The sequence below is a fragment of the Electrona antarctica genome (genome assembly GCF_951216825.1).
Source record: "Electrona antarctica genome assembly, chromosome: 17".
Classification (NCBI taxonomy): domain Eukaryota; kingdom Metazoa; phylum Chordata; class Actinopteri; order Myctophiformes; family Myctophidae; genus Electrona; species Electrona antarctica.
Genome location: NC_136798.1, coordinates 16,817,533 through 16,834,850, shown reverse-complemented (window position 1 = coordinate 16,834,850; position 17,318 = coordinate 16,817,533). Strand labels below are relative to the sequence as shown.

At 42.7% G+C, this 17,318-nt stretch overlaps 1 protein-coding gene across 1 annotated transcript; it reads left to right on the top strand.

The window, feature by feature from the left end:
• Nucleotides 1-3,454: 3,454 nt before the first annotated feature.
• Nucleotides 3,455-15,023, top strand: LOC306941007 (guanylate-binding protein 1-like; the record flags this gene model as incomplete). The annotated part of the gene is made up of 12 exons (XM_079526310.1): nt 3,455-3,509; nt 6,901-7,098; nt 7,657-7,784; nt 9,413-9,522; nt 10,072-10,256; nt 10,382-10,615; nt 11,084-11,361; nt 11,797-12,009; nt 13,072-13,180; nt 13,474-13,655; nt 14,333-14,426; nt 15,013-15,023. Exons 2-12 carry the CDS (start codon nt 6,909-6,911, stop codon nt 15,021-15,023), a joined length of 1,734 nt encoding a protein of 577 aa, XP_079382436.1. The 5' UTR covers nt 3,455-3,509; nt 6,901-6,908.
• Nucleotides 15,024-17,318: the final 2,295 nt, after the last annotated feature.

Here is a 17,318-nt window from a genome sequence, read left to right as displayed (position 1 = left end):
TGGTTTTATCTGATAATAACAGGTCAATCTACAGTATGGAGCCATGATTAAGATTCATGGGTTGATTCATTGTGTCACACACACTTATGATACAGCAGCGAACAGTGTGACCATATAAAATACATTTATGAGATTGTTTTGTGTCGAGCTACTATTGCACACTGCTGATTCTGCAATAATACAGTAGATGAAATGATTTTATAATGGTCTCATACAGGTCAATGTATCACTATGGACATGTAGGCCTACTGGTCACACAGAACTCCACATACTATTTGGCTCAGGAAGGCTAAGGGCCTTATTTTCTCTAAACCTCTTTGCCTTTTTTTACTATTTAAAAAAAAACAGCCGATCTACAAGCTCACAACATTTAGTTCGGCTAGTTGAGCAATTTTAAAATGTTTTTCTTTTTGTCTTTCTTTTTTTTATACCAAAAAAGGGCAATAAACGTTTAGGGATAATGTAAGGCAATGACGAAAATAGGGCCATCTACAAGTGTCCAAGGAAGCCTGTCTAGATACGCAGTTGTCAGAATCGATCAAATAATTGTATGACAGGCTTGATCCAAGGCCCGGTTCGGCGGTTCCCTCATACAAAAAGATAGCCTGTTTACTTTTCTCATAATGAGTGAATTAATGTTAAAACACGTTTTAAGTTAGGTAGAGCAGGGGTGGGCAATTATTTTTCCCAAGGGGCCAAATGAGAAACAGAAATTATTTTGTAGTGCCGGGCCAAAAGGCTGAACTTAATTATGCATAATATCAATTTTATTTATATATAAAAAGCAGAAATGGCATTGTTTTAGAACAACAGAAACATTTGGCCTCAGCAAGGTAAATCCGGCTCTGGCTGCATGCTTCATGGCTATTTGCATTCACCAACGATGTTGTCAACAATACATCCAAAACGACGTTTTTGCTTTTGAGGGGGGTGAAGGAAGGAAGACAGGTTCTCAATCACATGCAATTCACATGCACAGTTGACGTGCAGATTGCGTGCACTGTGAGAATATACGTGGGCTTCAAAATAAAAGCGATGTGGTTTTAGTCCACCCATAAAGTAATTAGAAATTATGTTTTATTTTCTGATTATCAAGTAATCTTTCGCGGAGCGGTCAGAGTCGGCCCGCGGGCCGTACAATGCCCAGGTCTGTAATAGAGGAAGAAGCGCTGCTTGGGTCTGTGAATATGGCAAACTGCAACCAGGTGCTCTTTGGAAGGGTTTAGTACGTTTCAACAACAAAAGTTCCACGTTAATTGTCTCCACCAGGCCGAAGGCATGGGGAGAGAGTATATTTTGCACTCCGTCCGTCCGTCCGTGTGTCCGTCCGTGTGTCTGTCCGTCCGTCCGTCCGTCTGTGAACAGCTAATTTTCCAGAACGGCCTGTTATAGCGCCACCAGGAGGCCGACTTTGGTGGCCTCCTGGTCAAAACATTTCTTTTTATATTACTCCTCCAGATTCTGTCCAAAAATCCCGCAAATCGTTACACACTATCTCTATAGTCATGTGCTCAAGAAGGATCTGTCCGATATTTCATATTCCATCCTAATTGGCTAACATTGGCTTTCAAAGTTGGCAGGATTGGCCCCTTTGAAACAAAATGCCTCAAATCATGAACGCAGCGTGCAATTTACATGAAATCTTTCACAGACTTTCCTACTAGACTGAGGAATATATCCCACCCATTTCACATTGGCCTGTTATAGCGCCACCAACAGGTGGATTTTTGCAAAACACATTTGTGGAACAAAATGCCTCAAATCATCCAATTGCCATCAATGGTGTAAGAATAAATGGCACCCTTTTCACCTTGGCCTATTATAGCGCCACCAGGAGGCCACAACCTGACCTGGCCTGGTGGAGACCTGTGCCCCGAGGGGCACTTTTTCTAGTTATGATATATTCTAGTCTCTAGCAGTGTAACTCATCATGCCCTGTTCTCTCTTTTTTGTTGTTTATGCTTTTTTTTCATTTCAATTCCTTTGTCTTTTCAATTCCTTTGTCTGTTCTTTTTTTTGCAAAACCTTAATACAAGAACGAAAATAACATCGCCTGGATGCAACTGGGACGTATCCTCAGTGATGTATCCCAAGGTCATCGGGGTTTCGGGTCTCTCAAACATCATACCCCTCACTCGGGTGACCCAGCCGGGGTGATCAAGTCCCGACTTACGTCCCAGTAGCTACCCTCGATCAGACCACTAGGGAAAGACAGGGCCGCACAATCCGTTGGGAACTACTATGCCGGGACTGAGAGGTACAATTCTGGTATGTGGAGGGACTAGGCTCTGTGGGTTGCCTCCTGTCCGGGCGCCTCCTACGTCTCACCAGGTCCACTCCTGCTCTCACCAGGAGTACCGCCAGGACCTGTGCGTTGCACCAGACTCCCAGCACCAGACACTTCATTCAGGAGTGGTGGATTCTTGAGCCGCAGTGGTTCTGCAGGCTCCACCGCTGGGCAACGGTAGTACTGCAGACTCCACTTACGGCTCGAATGGCCCTCCTAAAGGCCTCATCGAAGTATTAAATACATAAATAATAGACCTGCAGTAATCCACCAGGTTTGGACATGACCAAAACATATGAGTCAAATCTGTTGATGCTGATGGTATATTCTCCATAGTCTCGCTGTACTATAGGGCAGTGGTTTTCAACCTTTTTCATGTCAAGGCCCATTATTTTTTCGGCAATTGAGCCACCACAATTTGATGAGATTGAGCCTCTCAGAACCAAAATGTAAGATTTTATCCACAATTCCATGCTGTATTTGATGTTGGTACCATTAGGAGAGAACAGGAAAGACAATTCTTCTACATTCTCTAATTGTGTAGACTTCTTGTAAATTTAGTAATACAGATGTTTAACAATAATGTAACTCTTGAGAGCTTAAAATGAAAACAAATTTCGTTTCATTTTATGCTCTCAAGAGTTAAAGATCTATAAGGGTCAATTTGGTTACTCTCTATCATTTAGCTGCAGGGGACCACCTGGAACCCCCTCAAGGACCACTGGTATCACTAATATCCCTAATAGTATGGCATGTTGTTGTACAGTTGAGTTTGGGTTTTGCACCCCAGCCTACTGACAAGAAATATGCTGAGCTGTGTATCGGACGGTTATTCTCTGAAACCACATGGTTTCATGGAAATCATCCACCCACATTTCTTATAAATGAATGCTTGCACTTTCATTTATAGTCATGGGCGTCCTGCTAGCGGAGCTGAGATAAGAATAGTACAATGTTTGTTTGTTTTTTATGACTCTGCCCTTTCCACACAAGGACAGTTTGGTCTCGTCAAACTGAAACTGAAAGTACCTGAATTGTTGCACTGAGCACTTCACAATGAAAAGCCATCATTGGTCACGAATTAATCCACCTCCAAGTGTGCAACACACCCACTGATAACATATGTGTGTGTACAGTATATGAAGCCTTTTCCAACCCATCTCCCCACTTGAAGAACCTAAAGGCTCCTGAGTCTCAACACTCCACCTCTCCGTCACAGCAGGTAAGACCTGGTGGTGAATTACAATACTTACACTATAGATTAGTGTTTGGAGGGGTGGTGTACAAGGCGCTCAGAGAACTTTGGGGTATTGGAGAGCACATTGTCTTTATTTCATTCTAGTCTTCCTGTAATAAACGCTGCAGTCAAATGAGGCACATATTTTGAATTGTGAATGTGTAGTTGAGCATGTTTTATCATCAGTATGATGATGTACTTTACATGTTGAATGGGGCTGGTACAGGTTAGCCTTGTGTAGTACTAGTCAGACAATAAGCATGTCTGGGAAGGCTACAAGCCTCATTGTCTCCACCAGGCCGAAGGCATGGGGAGAGAGTATGTTTTGCACTCCGTCCGTGTGTGTGTGTGTCCGTCCGTCCGTCCTTCCGTCCGTCCGTTACCAGCTAATCTCCGGCACCGTTAACCCGGTCGATGCCAAACTTTGCACACACACTCCCTGGATGCCAACGATGAACCTCTGCCCCGCATTTTCCAGAACGGCCTGTTATAGCGCCACCATGAGGCAGCTTTTCACATTGTTTACCTAAAACTGCACCGATCTGCGTGAAACGTTGCATGCACACTCCCTAAAGGGCAAAGAACAAACCTTTGACCTGCATTTTCCACATCTGCCTTTTATAGCGCCACCAGGAGGCTGAATTTTGTAAAACACATTTTTGGATATTACTCCTCCAGATTCTGTCCAAAAATCTCAAAAATCGTTACACAGTATCTCTATGGTCATGTGCTCAAGTCGGATCTGTCCGATATTTCATATTCCATCCTAATTGGCTATAATTGGCTTTCACAGTTTGCAAGATTGCCCCGTTTTGAACAAAAGCCTCAAATCATGAACGCAGCATGCAATTTACGTCAAATCTTTCACACATTTTCTTACTAGGCTGAGGAATATATCCCACCCTTTTCACATTGGCCTGTTATAGCGCCACCAACTGGTTGATTTTTGCAAAACACATTTTTGGAACAAAATGCCTCAAATCATCCAATTGCCATCAAAGGCAAACATATTACTTATTTATATTACTCCTAAACATTTTGCCAAACATCTCACACAGTCCTATCCTCCTGGTGGAGACTGGAGACCTGTGCCCAGAAGGGCACTTTTTCTAGTTTATACTCTGTTTTACCATGATAGTGCTGATGATAGATAAGATATAGTGCAGTGACATGACAGACAGTGAGAGAGACGTGTCTACCATGATTATGAATTAAGGTTCAAGGTTCAAGGTTGTGCTTTATTGTTACATCTTGTGTACAGGTACATAAGAGTAAAACTTATTTTTGTTTGGCTTCCTTCAGACAATGCAGCAGCAAAAATATAATACGACATCAAGACAGCAAAACACAGCAAACAAAAAAAAATATAGAGTGCAAAAATATAATACGACATCAAAACAGCAAAACACAGCAAACAAAATAGAATATAGTGCAAAAAAGAGCAAACAAGTGTAGAAAAAGAGTATCATATGTACATGTGCATGTTTTCCTTGTAGTAGGACAATTATTATTATTATAGTATTCTTTTATTATTATTATTATTTTTTAACTTCACAGTAGACTATGTTCAATATAAATATACAACAAAAACGTTTTAGAGAGGTGCAATTTGAGCTCAATAGTGCGAGGGCAAAGGGCAAAAGGTGCGGGGCAAAGGTGCGGGGGGGTGCTAGCGTTTTCCTTTTCCCTGATACACTTTGGTTCTTATCAGTTCGTTCATGTATCTGATTGTTCGGGGAAAGAAGCTTTTTTGCAGTCTATTTCCAGTGGCTTTGAGACTGCGAAACCGCTTCCCATGTGGTAGCATCTCAAACAGACTGCGGTTGGGATGACTTGGGTCCTTCATTATTCCTCGAGCTTTGCTGACACAGCGTTCATCGTACAGGGCTTGGATAGGGGGGAGAGCACATCTGCTGATGCGTTCGGCTGTCCGCACAACCCTTTGCAATGCTTTGCGGTTTAGGTCAGTGCAGTTGCCATACCAGGCCGTGAAGCAACCAGTCAGGATGCTCTCTGTGGTGCCTCTGTAGAAAGCTCTTAGAACTTTTGGACCCATTCCAGCTTTCTTCAGTTTTCTGAGAAAGAAGAGGCGTTGTTGTGCTTTCTTCACCACCCGCTCTGTCTGCACTGCCCAGGTGAGGTCCTCAGTAATGTGCACTCCCAGGAATTTGAACTCTCTGACCCTTTCCACTGCAGCACCTCCGATCTGGATAGGAGAGTGATCTCTGGGAGGCCTCCTGTAGTCAAAGATCAGCTCTTTTGTTTTGTCAATGTTGAGAGCCAGGTTGTTCTCTTGACACCATTGTGCCAGGTTTTCTACTTCCTTCCTGTACGCTGTTTCGTCGTCATCCGTGATCAAGCCTATGACTGTGGTGTCGTCTGCAAACTTGACCACTTGGTTTGAGTTGAACAAAGCCACACAGTCGTGGGTGTACAGGGAGTAGAGAAGGGGGCTCAAAACGCATCCTTGAGGGGCTCCTGTGCTGAGGGTCAGGGGGGCAGAGAACTTTGTTCCCATCCGCACCACCTTAACCAATTAAGTTGCATGTGTGCATTCATTGTGCTTTTTATAGGGCAGTGTGACATGGATTCATAAACCAGAGATTGATTGATCACATTGATTGATACAGTTCACAAATAATGCTCTTTTGTATTTTACAAAAGAAACATTAAGAAAGTTTCTTGTATGGTACCTGTACAAAGTTATTGCCTTTTGATTGATCTTTTTGTTCAATATAAGGAGACCCATTTATTGTTTGACGGTTCAATTCACAAGCCTGTTAACATCTAACTCCATATTTGAATGGCATGTTGTGGGTCCTCTAACGATCATCCCTGCAAATTCTGTGATTTTGTAATTTTTTGTTTCACTTTCACTCTGTACTGCAGTGGCTTTCTTGATTGGAGAGCACTTTGGGTTAACTTAATGGCATGTTGTGTGTTGTATCTAACGATATTCCCTGCAAATTGCCTGCATGGGTTCTGATGGCCATGGCCACAACTCATGACATCCTGGCATCCTGATTTTGTAATTGTTTGTTTCACTTTCACTCTGTACTGCAGTGGCTTTCTTGATTGGAGAGCACTTTGGATTAACTCCAGTTTTTAATTGTGTGACTTGATCATGAACATCAAACCCCATATTTGAATGGCATGTTGTGTGTTGTATCTAACGATATTCCCTGCAAATTGCCTGCATGGGTTCTGATGGCCATGGCCACAACTCATGACATCCTGGCAAACACAATACAATAATATGTTGATGTTTCCCTTTTAAAATAAAGCATTAATTCCACAATCATTAGGTAGAAGTGTACGTATTATACTATGTCTCTTTGTGTTTTTTTTTATTATGATGTGTTTTCTCCACTAGCAGTGACCGTCATGGCAGCCTGCAGCATGGAGGAGCCAGTATGTCTGATAGAGAGTGACAGTAAAGGGAGTCTCCGTGTGGTTCCCAGTGCTCTGGAGACTTTACAGCAGATTGAGCAGAAAGTGGTTGTGGTGTCAGTAGTGGGCATGTACCGAACCGGAAAGTCCTACCTTATGAACAAGCTGGCTGGGGCAAACAAAGGTGAGCTTTTTCATTATAAGGTACATGTAGTGTAATGGGGCAGCAGTGGCTCAGGGGTAGAGTGGCCTGATGGGAACCGCAAGGTTGCCAGTTCGAACCCGGGCTCCCCAGGGTTAGTGTCGAAGTGTCCTTGAGCAACCCTTAATTGCTCCTGATGTGCAGGTTGGTTCCTTGCATCGGTGTATGAATGTGTGTGTGTGAATGGGTGAATGTAATCTACTCATGTAAAGCACATTGGATAAATGCACCATTTACCATTTTACTATCAACATTAGCATCTCGCTAGCACTAGCAACATTAGCATCTCACTACGAGTCCCTAGCACCTCCAGTATAGAACCAGTAGTTGAGGGCTCGCCCTCAATGTGTTTTTAGAGGTTTTAAATAAATAACATTGCTGGTCATATAGTTACTTTTCCATCTGAAAATGTCTTCATTTTGTATCAAAGCAAGAATGACTTGGAATTCAAATTGTTATTGCCCTTACAAACAATCAATATGGACAGTATGGTTGAAATATCTTTTTAATGTAATTTGGTTTGTTGTTATTGTACTCAAGGATTCCCTCTGGGATCCACCATCCAATCCAAGACAAAGGGCATCTGGATGTGGTGTGTACCTCACCCCAGAAAGACTGACCACACTCTGGTGCTGCTGGATACAGAGGGCCTGGGAGATGTTGAGAAGGTGAGACACCATTTGTTTCATGTTCAAATCATGTTGCATTTTATCTGATTTATAAATGCACCTTGTCTCTGTCTGTACGTGTGTACGGCTATAATCCACGTAACTCGAGAACCATTCGCCCCATCGACTTCAAATTCAACACACGTGTTCCGCACCCCCACAGGGAGTGTCCAGAACCGCCACAAAAGCTTCTGCCAGGGCTCTGGACACTGGACAGGGTCCCAGGGTCCATATATGGAGCTGTCCTGTTCTGACATCACAACACTCCATATTTGGGTATGCCTGGCACAGAACTCCATATATAAGAATAAAGGGACACGGAGAGACAGATACAGACATCTCCATATGTGGCCAGAAAAGGGACACAGATGGGTGGTACGGTTACTCTTTCGAAAGGAAGAAGCACGCACAACTCCAGCTATCTCAGTCTCTTGGAATATTTTACCGGGTGCACAGTCAGGAAACACATTTTAGAAGAAGGCACTTTATTGTTTCATCTTTACATGGGAAGGTATGCTGCAAGCAGCAACACAACGAACGTGTTTCGGCCAGGGGCCTTCGTCAGCGTTGTAAATGCTGTAAACAAAGCGGCGTGTCACATTTATACTGTCAGACGGTGCGACATCCTCCCCTGTCCGGGTAGATACACACGGTTACTCTGACACAGGTACAACGGCTATTGCATAGCCGCGGGTGGGGCATGGACAGTATCTAACTCATACTTACCCAACTGTCTATTTTATTCTATATCTAGTGACTTAATCCAGTGGTTCCCAAAGTGGGGTCGGGGACTCCCAGGGGTCCTTGAGGAAGTTCCAGGGGGTCCCCAGCTAAATGATAGTTTGGAACCAAATGGACCCCTTGTTTGCTCTAGTGAAGCTTGCTGCTGCAATACATGAATAGATATGACATGTTGAAGCAATGAGAAGCGATGTCTTTCCACATGGAGGATGCCGGGGAGGCGTTTGAGGATTGTGTGGGTGCCAATCAGGACACAGTAATGAAGAGGATTGTGTGGGTGCCAATCAGGACACATTGTGCCCTCAATTGTCAACGATTGCTCTAATTAAAAGTTATCTGTATTCAGCAAAGTGTCTAAGATCCCTGGCTAATAAGCCTTGTATATGCCTACGTTACATAATATACCTGAAAAAATAAAAACGACTTTATTATTTACTTTGAAATAGTTCATGTTTTATTGAAGGGGGACAATGCCTGTCGCAAGTTGGTGGTTTTGATACTCATATTGCCCTTGTATTGAAAAGATAGAAACGTCAAACAGATTGAGAGGTGAGATTGACCCACAAACATCAGAAATGGATTCTCATCATTCATTTTATTTAACTCACGACCATGTTCTACACACATGAAAACGCCCCCAAAAATATTACACAATGTATCATTGTAGGACACACAGGTCAAAAGGTAAATCTTCGACACCCGGGATTATACAAATTGGCTAAATTGTTCTAGGACACCATATGAATGAATGAATGAATGAATGAATGAATGAATGAATGAATGGCTGTCTGTTAAAAAACATTTAAACATGAATGTGAAACTAAAGGGTGGCAAACTATGAACTACAGGTGATCAGAGTAAATCGAAACAATGTATTGTGGTTTCAGGGAGATACGAAGAATGACAACTGGATCTTTGCCATGGCAGTTCTGCTCAGCAGCACCCTGGTCTACAACAGCATGGGTACCATTGATAATAAATCCATGGAGAACCTTCAGTATCCTTCACATTACATTTAGCTCATCAGTGTTGTGCTAGTTACTGAAAACTAGGGGTGGGACGACATGGGTACCTCACGATACGATATCGATAATGATAATATAACGATTTTCAATATAATGCAATATTCAATATATTCCAAGAGATTTCATCAACGATATATCACGATATATGTAACTGATGAAATAACCATAAATGGCAAAATATCTGGAATTATGTATTTATTCCAAACTCTTACAAGATTTTTTTGTGTCATAAACTGGCCAATAAGTACATGAATCTTGCCTCCTCCAAACAGTAAAACACTGACTGCAACTTGTCCACAACTTGTCTGTCCACGACAATGAGTAGCCTACTACTACTAGTACTAACTAATCAATATCACAATATTGGGAGGACAATTTTAGATATTCATATTTCTGTCCTAAAAGTACATTTTGCAGTTTCTAAGTATATCCCTGCTCAGTCTACCCTCCTGTAAAACGGTTTACAAACCCAGTGTTGTTGTGTGACGTTCTTTTGTCATCCTTAACACCACCCCTTACAGCTATGTGACAGAACTGACAAAGAATATCAAAATTAAGTCGAAGGAGAAGGATGATGATCGTACGATGGTACGTTACCTTCCCTCGTTTGTGTGGGCTGTGCGAGATTTTTCACTCCTCCTGGAGATTGATGGGAAACCCTGTACAGCAGACGAATACCTGGAACACGGTCTCAAGGAGATTAAAGGTTTCATGAACTGCTGAAAATTATTTGAATATAATTGAGATTTCAATCATTTAAACTATAGGCATCAGAAGGTCTTTACACTTAAAAGGTATATTGTGTTCTGTTTGTGTTTCATTTTGCCAAAGGTGGGAAGTCGCAGTACAACGAACCCCGCGCCTGCTTACGTAAATTCTTCTTGCCTCGCCATTGTTTTGTGTTTGAGAGACCGGCCAAGCCTAAGATAATGCAACGAATGGAGGAAGTGACTGATGATCAACTGGATCCAGACTTTGTTGAACAGGCCAACAAGTTCACTGAACACATCTACACCAAGTCTGACACCAAGACTCTCAGTGCCGTCATAAAGTTCACTGGCAGAAGTAAGTGGGATTTAAATAAAGGTACACTGCAGCCATACAGCATGTGAGGGATTTAAATCAGTGACCGAATACTATCTGTGCTCACTTTGCATTCAAAGCGTTTGTCAAGAATTTAGGGCTGGTATATGGTCAAAATATTAGATAATTTATTTTCCTTTTTTTTTTTTAATGATTAATGCTATTTGAGAGGATGCGGTTGTTCCAGGACAAATTACTTATCATTGTGGAAGTGAAATTGTATGTACTGTTTTGTAAAACAATTATTTGTTTTCTTTTAGTTTTTATCACATAACCTACCTTACTTTTGTAAGGAGCATTGTTCTATTTGTAGAAAATACAAGTATAATTCAATGATTTGTATCACTGCATTAAAATAACCTTTCTAATGATTTATGAGAATATAACGTAATATTCGGTATACTTCCAAGCCTTGGTTGAACACTTTCTGAATGGTTCTATCTTCCACAGTGCTTGGTCAACTGTTAGAGACATACGTGAAAGCCATCCGTAGTGGAGAGGTTCCCTGTCTGGATAATGCTGTGAAGGCACTGGCTGAGATTGAGAATGCCAAAGCTGTTGAGCAGGCCCGGGTCCTCTATGTACAGAGGATGAAGTCAGTACGCTTCCCCACCAACACCATGGAGGAGCTGTCTGCTATCCATGTGCCTAGTGAGACAGAGGCCCTGGCACTCTTCATGAAACGTTCTTTCAGAGATGACAACCAAGAATATCAGAAGAAGCTTGTGGTATGTGTCGGAAATCATCATTCATTGCTATCATGTTGTGTGTTTCCATCACCTTTAATGCATCACTTTTAAAACACCTACAGCGTAACTAGTCAAATTATAGAGTAGTGTAGTGGAGAGAGCATATGCCTTTCATGCAGAAGTTGTGGGTTTGAACCCTGCCTGGGGTCGACGTCAGCAAGGGCATGCGGTCGGGTTCCTAACGCCAAATCAAATGCGTTCAGATCTGAGCTAAGTCTCCTGAGGAGCGAGGCGTGTCTGAAGCCTGTCCTGGACGGGGTATCCGGACGTAAAAACAAAATCATAGAGCTGATTATATACTGGATGAGTAAAGAATTAACTTATATACACTGAGCAATACAATTTGGAGCACACTATACAAATGAACCCATTTGAGAATATATACATGTTCATGGTGACCACTGTGTTTTTTAGAGTGTACTTCAGGGGGAATACAATCAGATCTGTGAGAAGAACTTCAACGAGTCCAGGAAGGCATGTGAACAAATCATCCAACACGTCTTTAAACCTCTGGACAACAAGCTGGAGTGTGGTCTCTACTCGGTCCCTGGAGGATACGAAACGTTCCGCAATGACCTCCAGGAGATGACTGATACGTACAGCCGTAAAGAAGGCAGAGGAGTCAAGGTAAGTCAGATTCCTGACAACTTTCAGAGAGTCAGAGAATGTTGGAGGCATGCAAGCAGAATACAATCAGTCCTTCACTAAACCCAGAGCCATTGAAGGAGAGTTACGACAACTCCGTTCACTTCATGGGGCCAGTCCATTGGCGGCTCTTCTACATACAGTAGACTTCTATTGGCGAAGAGCATGGCGAAGACTGACAATGTCCTGAACCGGAAGTTGGCAGAATGTACTGGACACAGGCAAAAGCCCATGATCTTAAATTCCTTTATTTTAGATCGTTCTTTTTTGTAATAGTACAACATAAACATTACAGAGACTTTAGTTCTTACTGTACAATAGTATACAGAACAGTTGTCATGTTGCACACATGCCTAGAATTGCTGATATTTGCACCGCCCTCATTGAAAACAATGTACAGTATTTCAAACTCCACCTTGTCACACTCCAGGGCTGCATGAACAGCGCTCAAGCGCTGATTTCTGCCCCCTCAATGACGCCACTCTCCTAGTCTATACCACTCTGGCTAAACCCCACCCCAAAAGCTATTGTCCAATGCCAATCCAAATAGTTTAGCAACCGTTGCTAAGGATGGCAAGCTTTTGGCACTACATAGTTGTCAGTGTTATTTTGCATGGTTGTTGAACACATACACAGCTTAACGTTGGAAAAGAATGAGCCACGCAGATGATGGCAATAATACTAATCATCGTAGTCTTACCGTGCATTAATGAAAACTCCCGTCGGACGGTCGTTAAAGTTAAACTTTACAGATTGAAAGAGGATAATTTAAGCTTTCCGTACAGCTGCAATGTTGGTGAGTTTGACGTTGTTTAATACAATTTGATAGAACTTTTGTGTTTGGATGAATGAGCTGTCAATGGGAAGTTGCACCTAGTTACAGTAGCACCTTGCTGGCAAGTTGGATGCGGTCTGCATACGGTCAGTTGATGAGGTGTGTGTGTGTGTGTGTGTGTGTGTGACGTGTGTGTGTGTGTGTGTGTGTGTGTGACGTGTGTGTGTGTGTGCGTGTGCGTGTGCGTGTGCGTGTGCGTGCGATACCAGGAGGTGCACCAGGAGGTGCTGAAGACATACCTGGATGAGAAGGCGATAGTCGGCAAGGCCATACTGGCAGCAGATAAAAGCCTGTCTGAGGCACAGCGGAAAGCAGAAGGTAAATATATGTATATTAAAGAGTCAGCCAGTAAATTAATCAAGGGGGGGGGGGGGTTCTGTCCTCTAGTGTCTAGTCTAGTATTCTGGGTTTAGCCATGGAACTTGTTAAGGTTTAACACTAATACCCAGGTCTACAAAGTATCCACTCCATGACATAACTGCAAAAGCTATCACCTAAGAAGATAGTGGATATACTGTATGTGGGATGTATAGCAAGGCTGGTTGAGGGAACACAGAGCTGATGGTGTTTTTCTTTTGAATGGTCCTTCCTGTGTCATTGGTTTCCTACAGATGAGAAAGCGAAACGGGAGGAGGCAGAGAGAGAGAGACGGGCCATGGCTGATCAACAGAGGGAACTGGAGAGGAAGATGGCTGATCAGCAGAAAACCCAGGAGGAGGCTATGAAGCAGCTCAACGCAAAGATGGAGAGCGATAAGAGAGAAGCCAAAGCAGAGAACGATAAGCTGATGGCTGTAAGTGATTCTATGAATGGTGTATTTTTATTGATAACGAGCACCTTATTGATCTGACTTATCGAGCCGGATTCTTATCGAGCATTTTCTATTATGTTGTGGAAAGACGGATTCAATAAATTCTGAACAGAACCAGTATCTTTTACTAGAGATTCTAACATTTTACCAATAAAATAATATTAAACAAAAAGGTAAACTGTTAACTGGTCACTTTTAAAGCATAATTTTGTTTACCCGGACAGCACTGGTTGGCAGGTATCCATACACTTTTAGACCGACAGTTTGTGCCAGCATGGATGATTACATTTATTTCTGGATCGCCTCTTGTCTTGATTGTTTAAATGATGTCATGGGCCGCTCGATAACAGGCTTGATATCGATATCGGGTACTCAATAAGCTTGTTATCAGGTTTTTTCGGGTATCGAGCTCCATCCCTAGTTATATATATTCTTCAGGTTTAGTTTCATTTAATTTCATTGCATAAGTTTTGTAATTTTTCTTATTTATTTTGTAGGTTTTCTGAGCTCAATTGCACCCAAAAAACCTGAACATTCACTAGATTTTCTGTGGTCTGGGGTGCTCTGATACAAAGAACAAAATTCACTGCAGTAACGTGTGTAACAAATCGTACGACTTTGACTTTGACGCTAACATGTCTGATAATGTGTTATTTCAGGAGATTAAGAAACAAATGGAAAGAGCTGATGAGAGCGAGAGACGTCGGCTGGAAGACCAGGAGCGGGCTCTCAGGATGCAGGAACAGAATCAGAGTAGCGGGGTGGAATGTCTTACGGCGATGCTGAATTTAGCATCAGAAGCTTTGCAAACTTACGGTCAGGCACGGGGGGGTGGGGGGGTGGGCTTTGTTGTTTTACCATCTACCAACCCTTTGCCTCCACATGCCCCTTTGCCTTTCCCCGCCCCCAAAAAAAGAGGGAGGGACCCCCCCATGAATTGACCACCGGTGTATTGGCTTTTATGGATTGAGGTTTGATCATGATTATGATCTACACGCACGCACACACACACACACAGACACACACACACACACACACACACACACACACACACACACACACACACACACACACACACACACAGACAGACAGACAGACAGACAGACAGACAGACAGACAGACAGACAGACAGACAGACAGACAGACAGACAGACAGACAGACAGACAGACAGACAGACAGACAGAGCAGCCTCTGTCAGAGTAATGTAAGCTGTTCAACAATACACATTCATTGTATTGTTGCTGTATTGTATTTGTAACAGGTTGATTCTCAGTCCCACAGAAGGTGCACATTCTGCTGTGACATGTGGATCTAATATACTTTTGTTTATCTATGCAGACCTGCTGTAATTGGGACACTGCCTTGATTCCCTGAAGAGAGCTCTGATTGATTGCTTTAGGGGGAGCATCTTGGGTGTTGCTAAATGCTTTGTGATTTGCTGACTGCTTAGCCAGGGGTGGAGTCAGGAGTCTATATAAAGGGGAAATGGTTCAGTAGAGAGTAGGCTGGTTGATTCCAGCACCACTCTATTAAGTTATGTTGTTTGAGTTTTTCTTTTCTTCAGTTATTTCACCCATGTTGTCCAGGCCTGGAACACATTAAACTTTATTGCTCACCTGCAAGTCTGCCTCATGTCCAGTATGTAATTTTAAAGGTTTTATTACTGACAAACACCCGATCTACAATCCCACTTGGACAGACAGACAGACAGACAGACATTCTGCTTGTTCTGTACTGACTTTTTTTTTACACACACAATAATTTGAAGTAGTATAAACAAATTCAAACCATGGGAAACAACTTGCACACAGAATCAGGATATTTTGGCTACTAGGCTAATCATAATTGGCCTTTGCTTGGGTCTCTTTTTGAGCGGTGCTAACTGCTAACTGCTCAAACATGTGACTGTGTGTGTATTAGTCAGTAGCAGCACGTGTACTGTGTTTACCTCCATGTGAGATCATGTGGGTCTATTCATCATCATACACATTCACATGCGTGCGATCTTCTCTTCTCTCTCAACTTCGACCTCCTTCAATGTCCATGGTGCATTAGAGGATACATAAGTTGCCAAACCGATTTGTTATTGTTTTTACATTTTGCACTATATTACTTATTGTGCCCAAAGGTCGCATGCAGTTAACTATATGGAATTGAGCATTTCCCGTCAGTGTGTCGGGCACCAGTGTGTGTCAGGCACCAGTGTGTGTCATCTCGTGACATCATGTGACATCATCAGGGAATCACTGATGGAGATGTGGCGACCCTGATGTGACGTCAGTGATGTCATAGTATCTCAACAGAAGGCAGTTATTTCCCAGTTATACTCTAACATCATGTCACTTGATAAACACTCCACCAACAAAACAAAGACAGCCTGTGAACAGGAACTGGGTATTGCACCAACTCAGAAATGGTGGGATGGTGCAATCGACAAGGTTAGCTCCACCACCTCCTGTGCTCGTCTCGGATTAATTCAATTTAAGGTTTTACACAGAGTCCATTACTCTAAAGCGAGACTGTCCACTATATACCCAAACGTTACAGATGAGTGTGACAGATGCCATGGTTCCCCATGCAACCTTAGTCACATGTTTTTTTTTACTGCCCCAAACTACGCTTCTACTGGGAATCAATTTTTAAGGCCCTCTCCGAGGTGCTCGGAGTGGATATACAGCCTTGTCCCCTACTGGCCATCTTCGGCACTCCTGCTGAGTCCCTGCGTCTGGACCTTATGAAAACGGACATCGCGGCTTTTACGTCCTTACTAGCCAAACGCAGGATTCTCCTGCACTGGAAGGCTGCCCAGCCACCTTTCTTTTCCCAATGGCTAAATGACGTAATGTACTTCCTCCAACTCGAGAAAATTAAATATTCACTCAGGGGCTCCAACGGTAAATTTGTTCTAAAATGGAACCCATTCATACAGTACTTCAAAAACCTACAGAGGTTACCCACAGACGAGACACCATGAGGTGTGTTCACCCACTGGCTGCAGGTTGAGGTGCAAATATGCATATATTTATATCGGAGGCAGGTTTGGTCATGCGCAGTGTAGGCGGGTGGAGGCTGTAGGTAGGGTGTACTGGAAGGAGTGCCAATGATGAACAGAGCTATTCTCATTTTTGTACTTTATTTCTATTTTTTTGTATTTTTTGTATTTTTCTTTTCTTTCCAATAAGTGTCACTGTCAGGCGGAGGGTGGGGGGGTGGGTGGGAGGCAGGAGGTCGTCCTCTAGGGAAAAAACTAAAAATGTTTGCACCCCCTAATTTCTATTTTCTCCCTGTATATAGGCGAGCTACTGTATGTTGTGACCAACTGCTGCTGGTATGAACAATAAAAAACCATAAATACAAACAATAAAGAGACACTATGACGTAGGACAATAAAAAAAACAAAAAAACAAACAAAAGTGATGTCATAGTAAATGCAACCTGCTGTCGCAGTTAAGCCCATATATGGAGATCCGTGATGTAATTACTATTGGCCAGCAACTCTACATCTGACCTCAAACCTCAAACCCTTAGATCTCCATATATGGATATATTTCAGAACCTGTTCTGACATTCCATATATTGATCCTTCCCCATCCCCATCCATTCTTCCTCTTCAATGTCTCCCTTTTTGATCTAGAAGGGCCTGC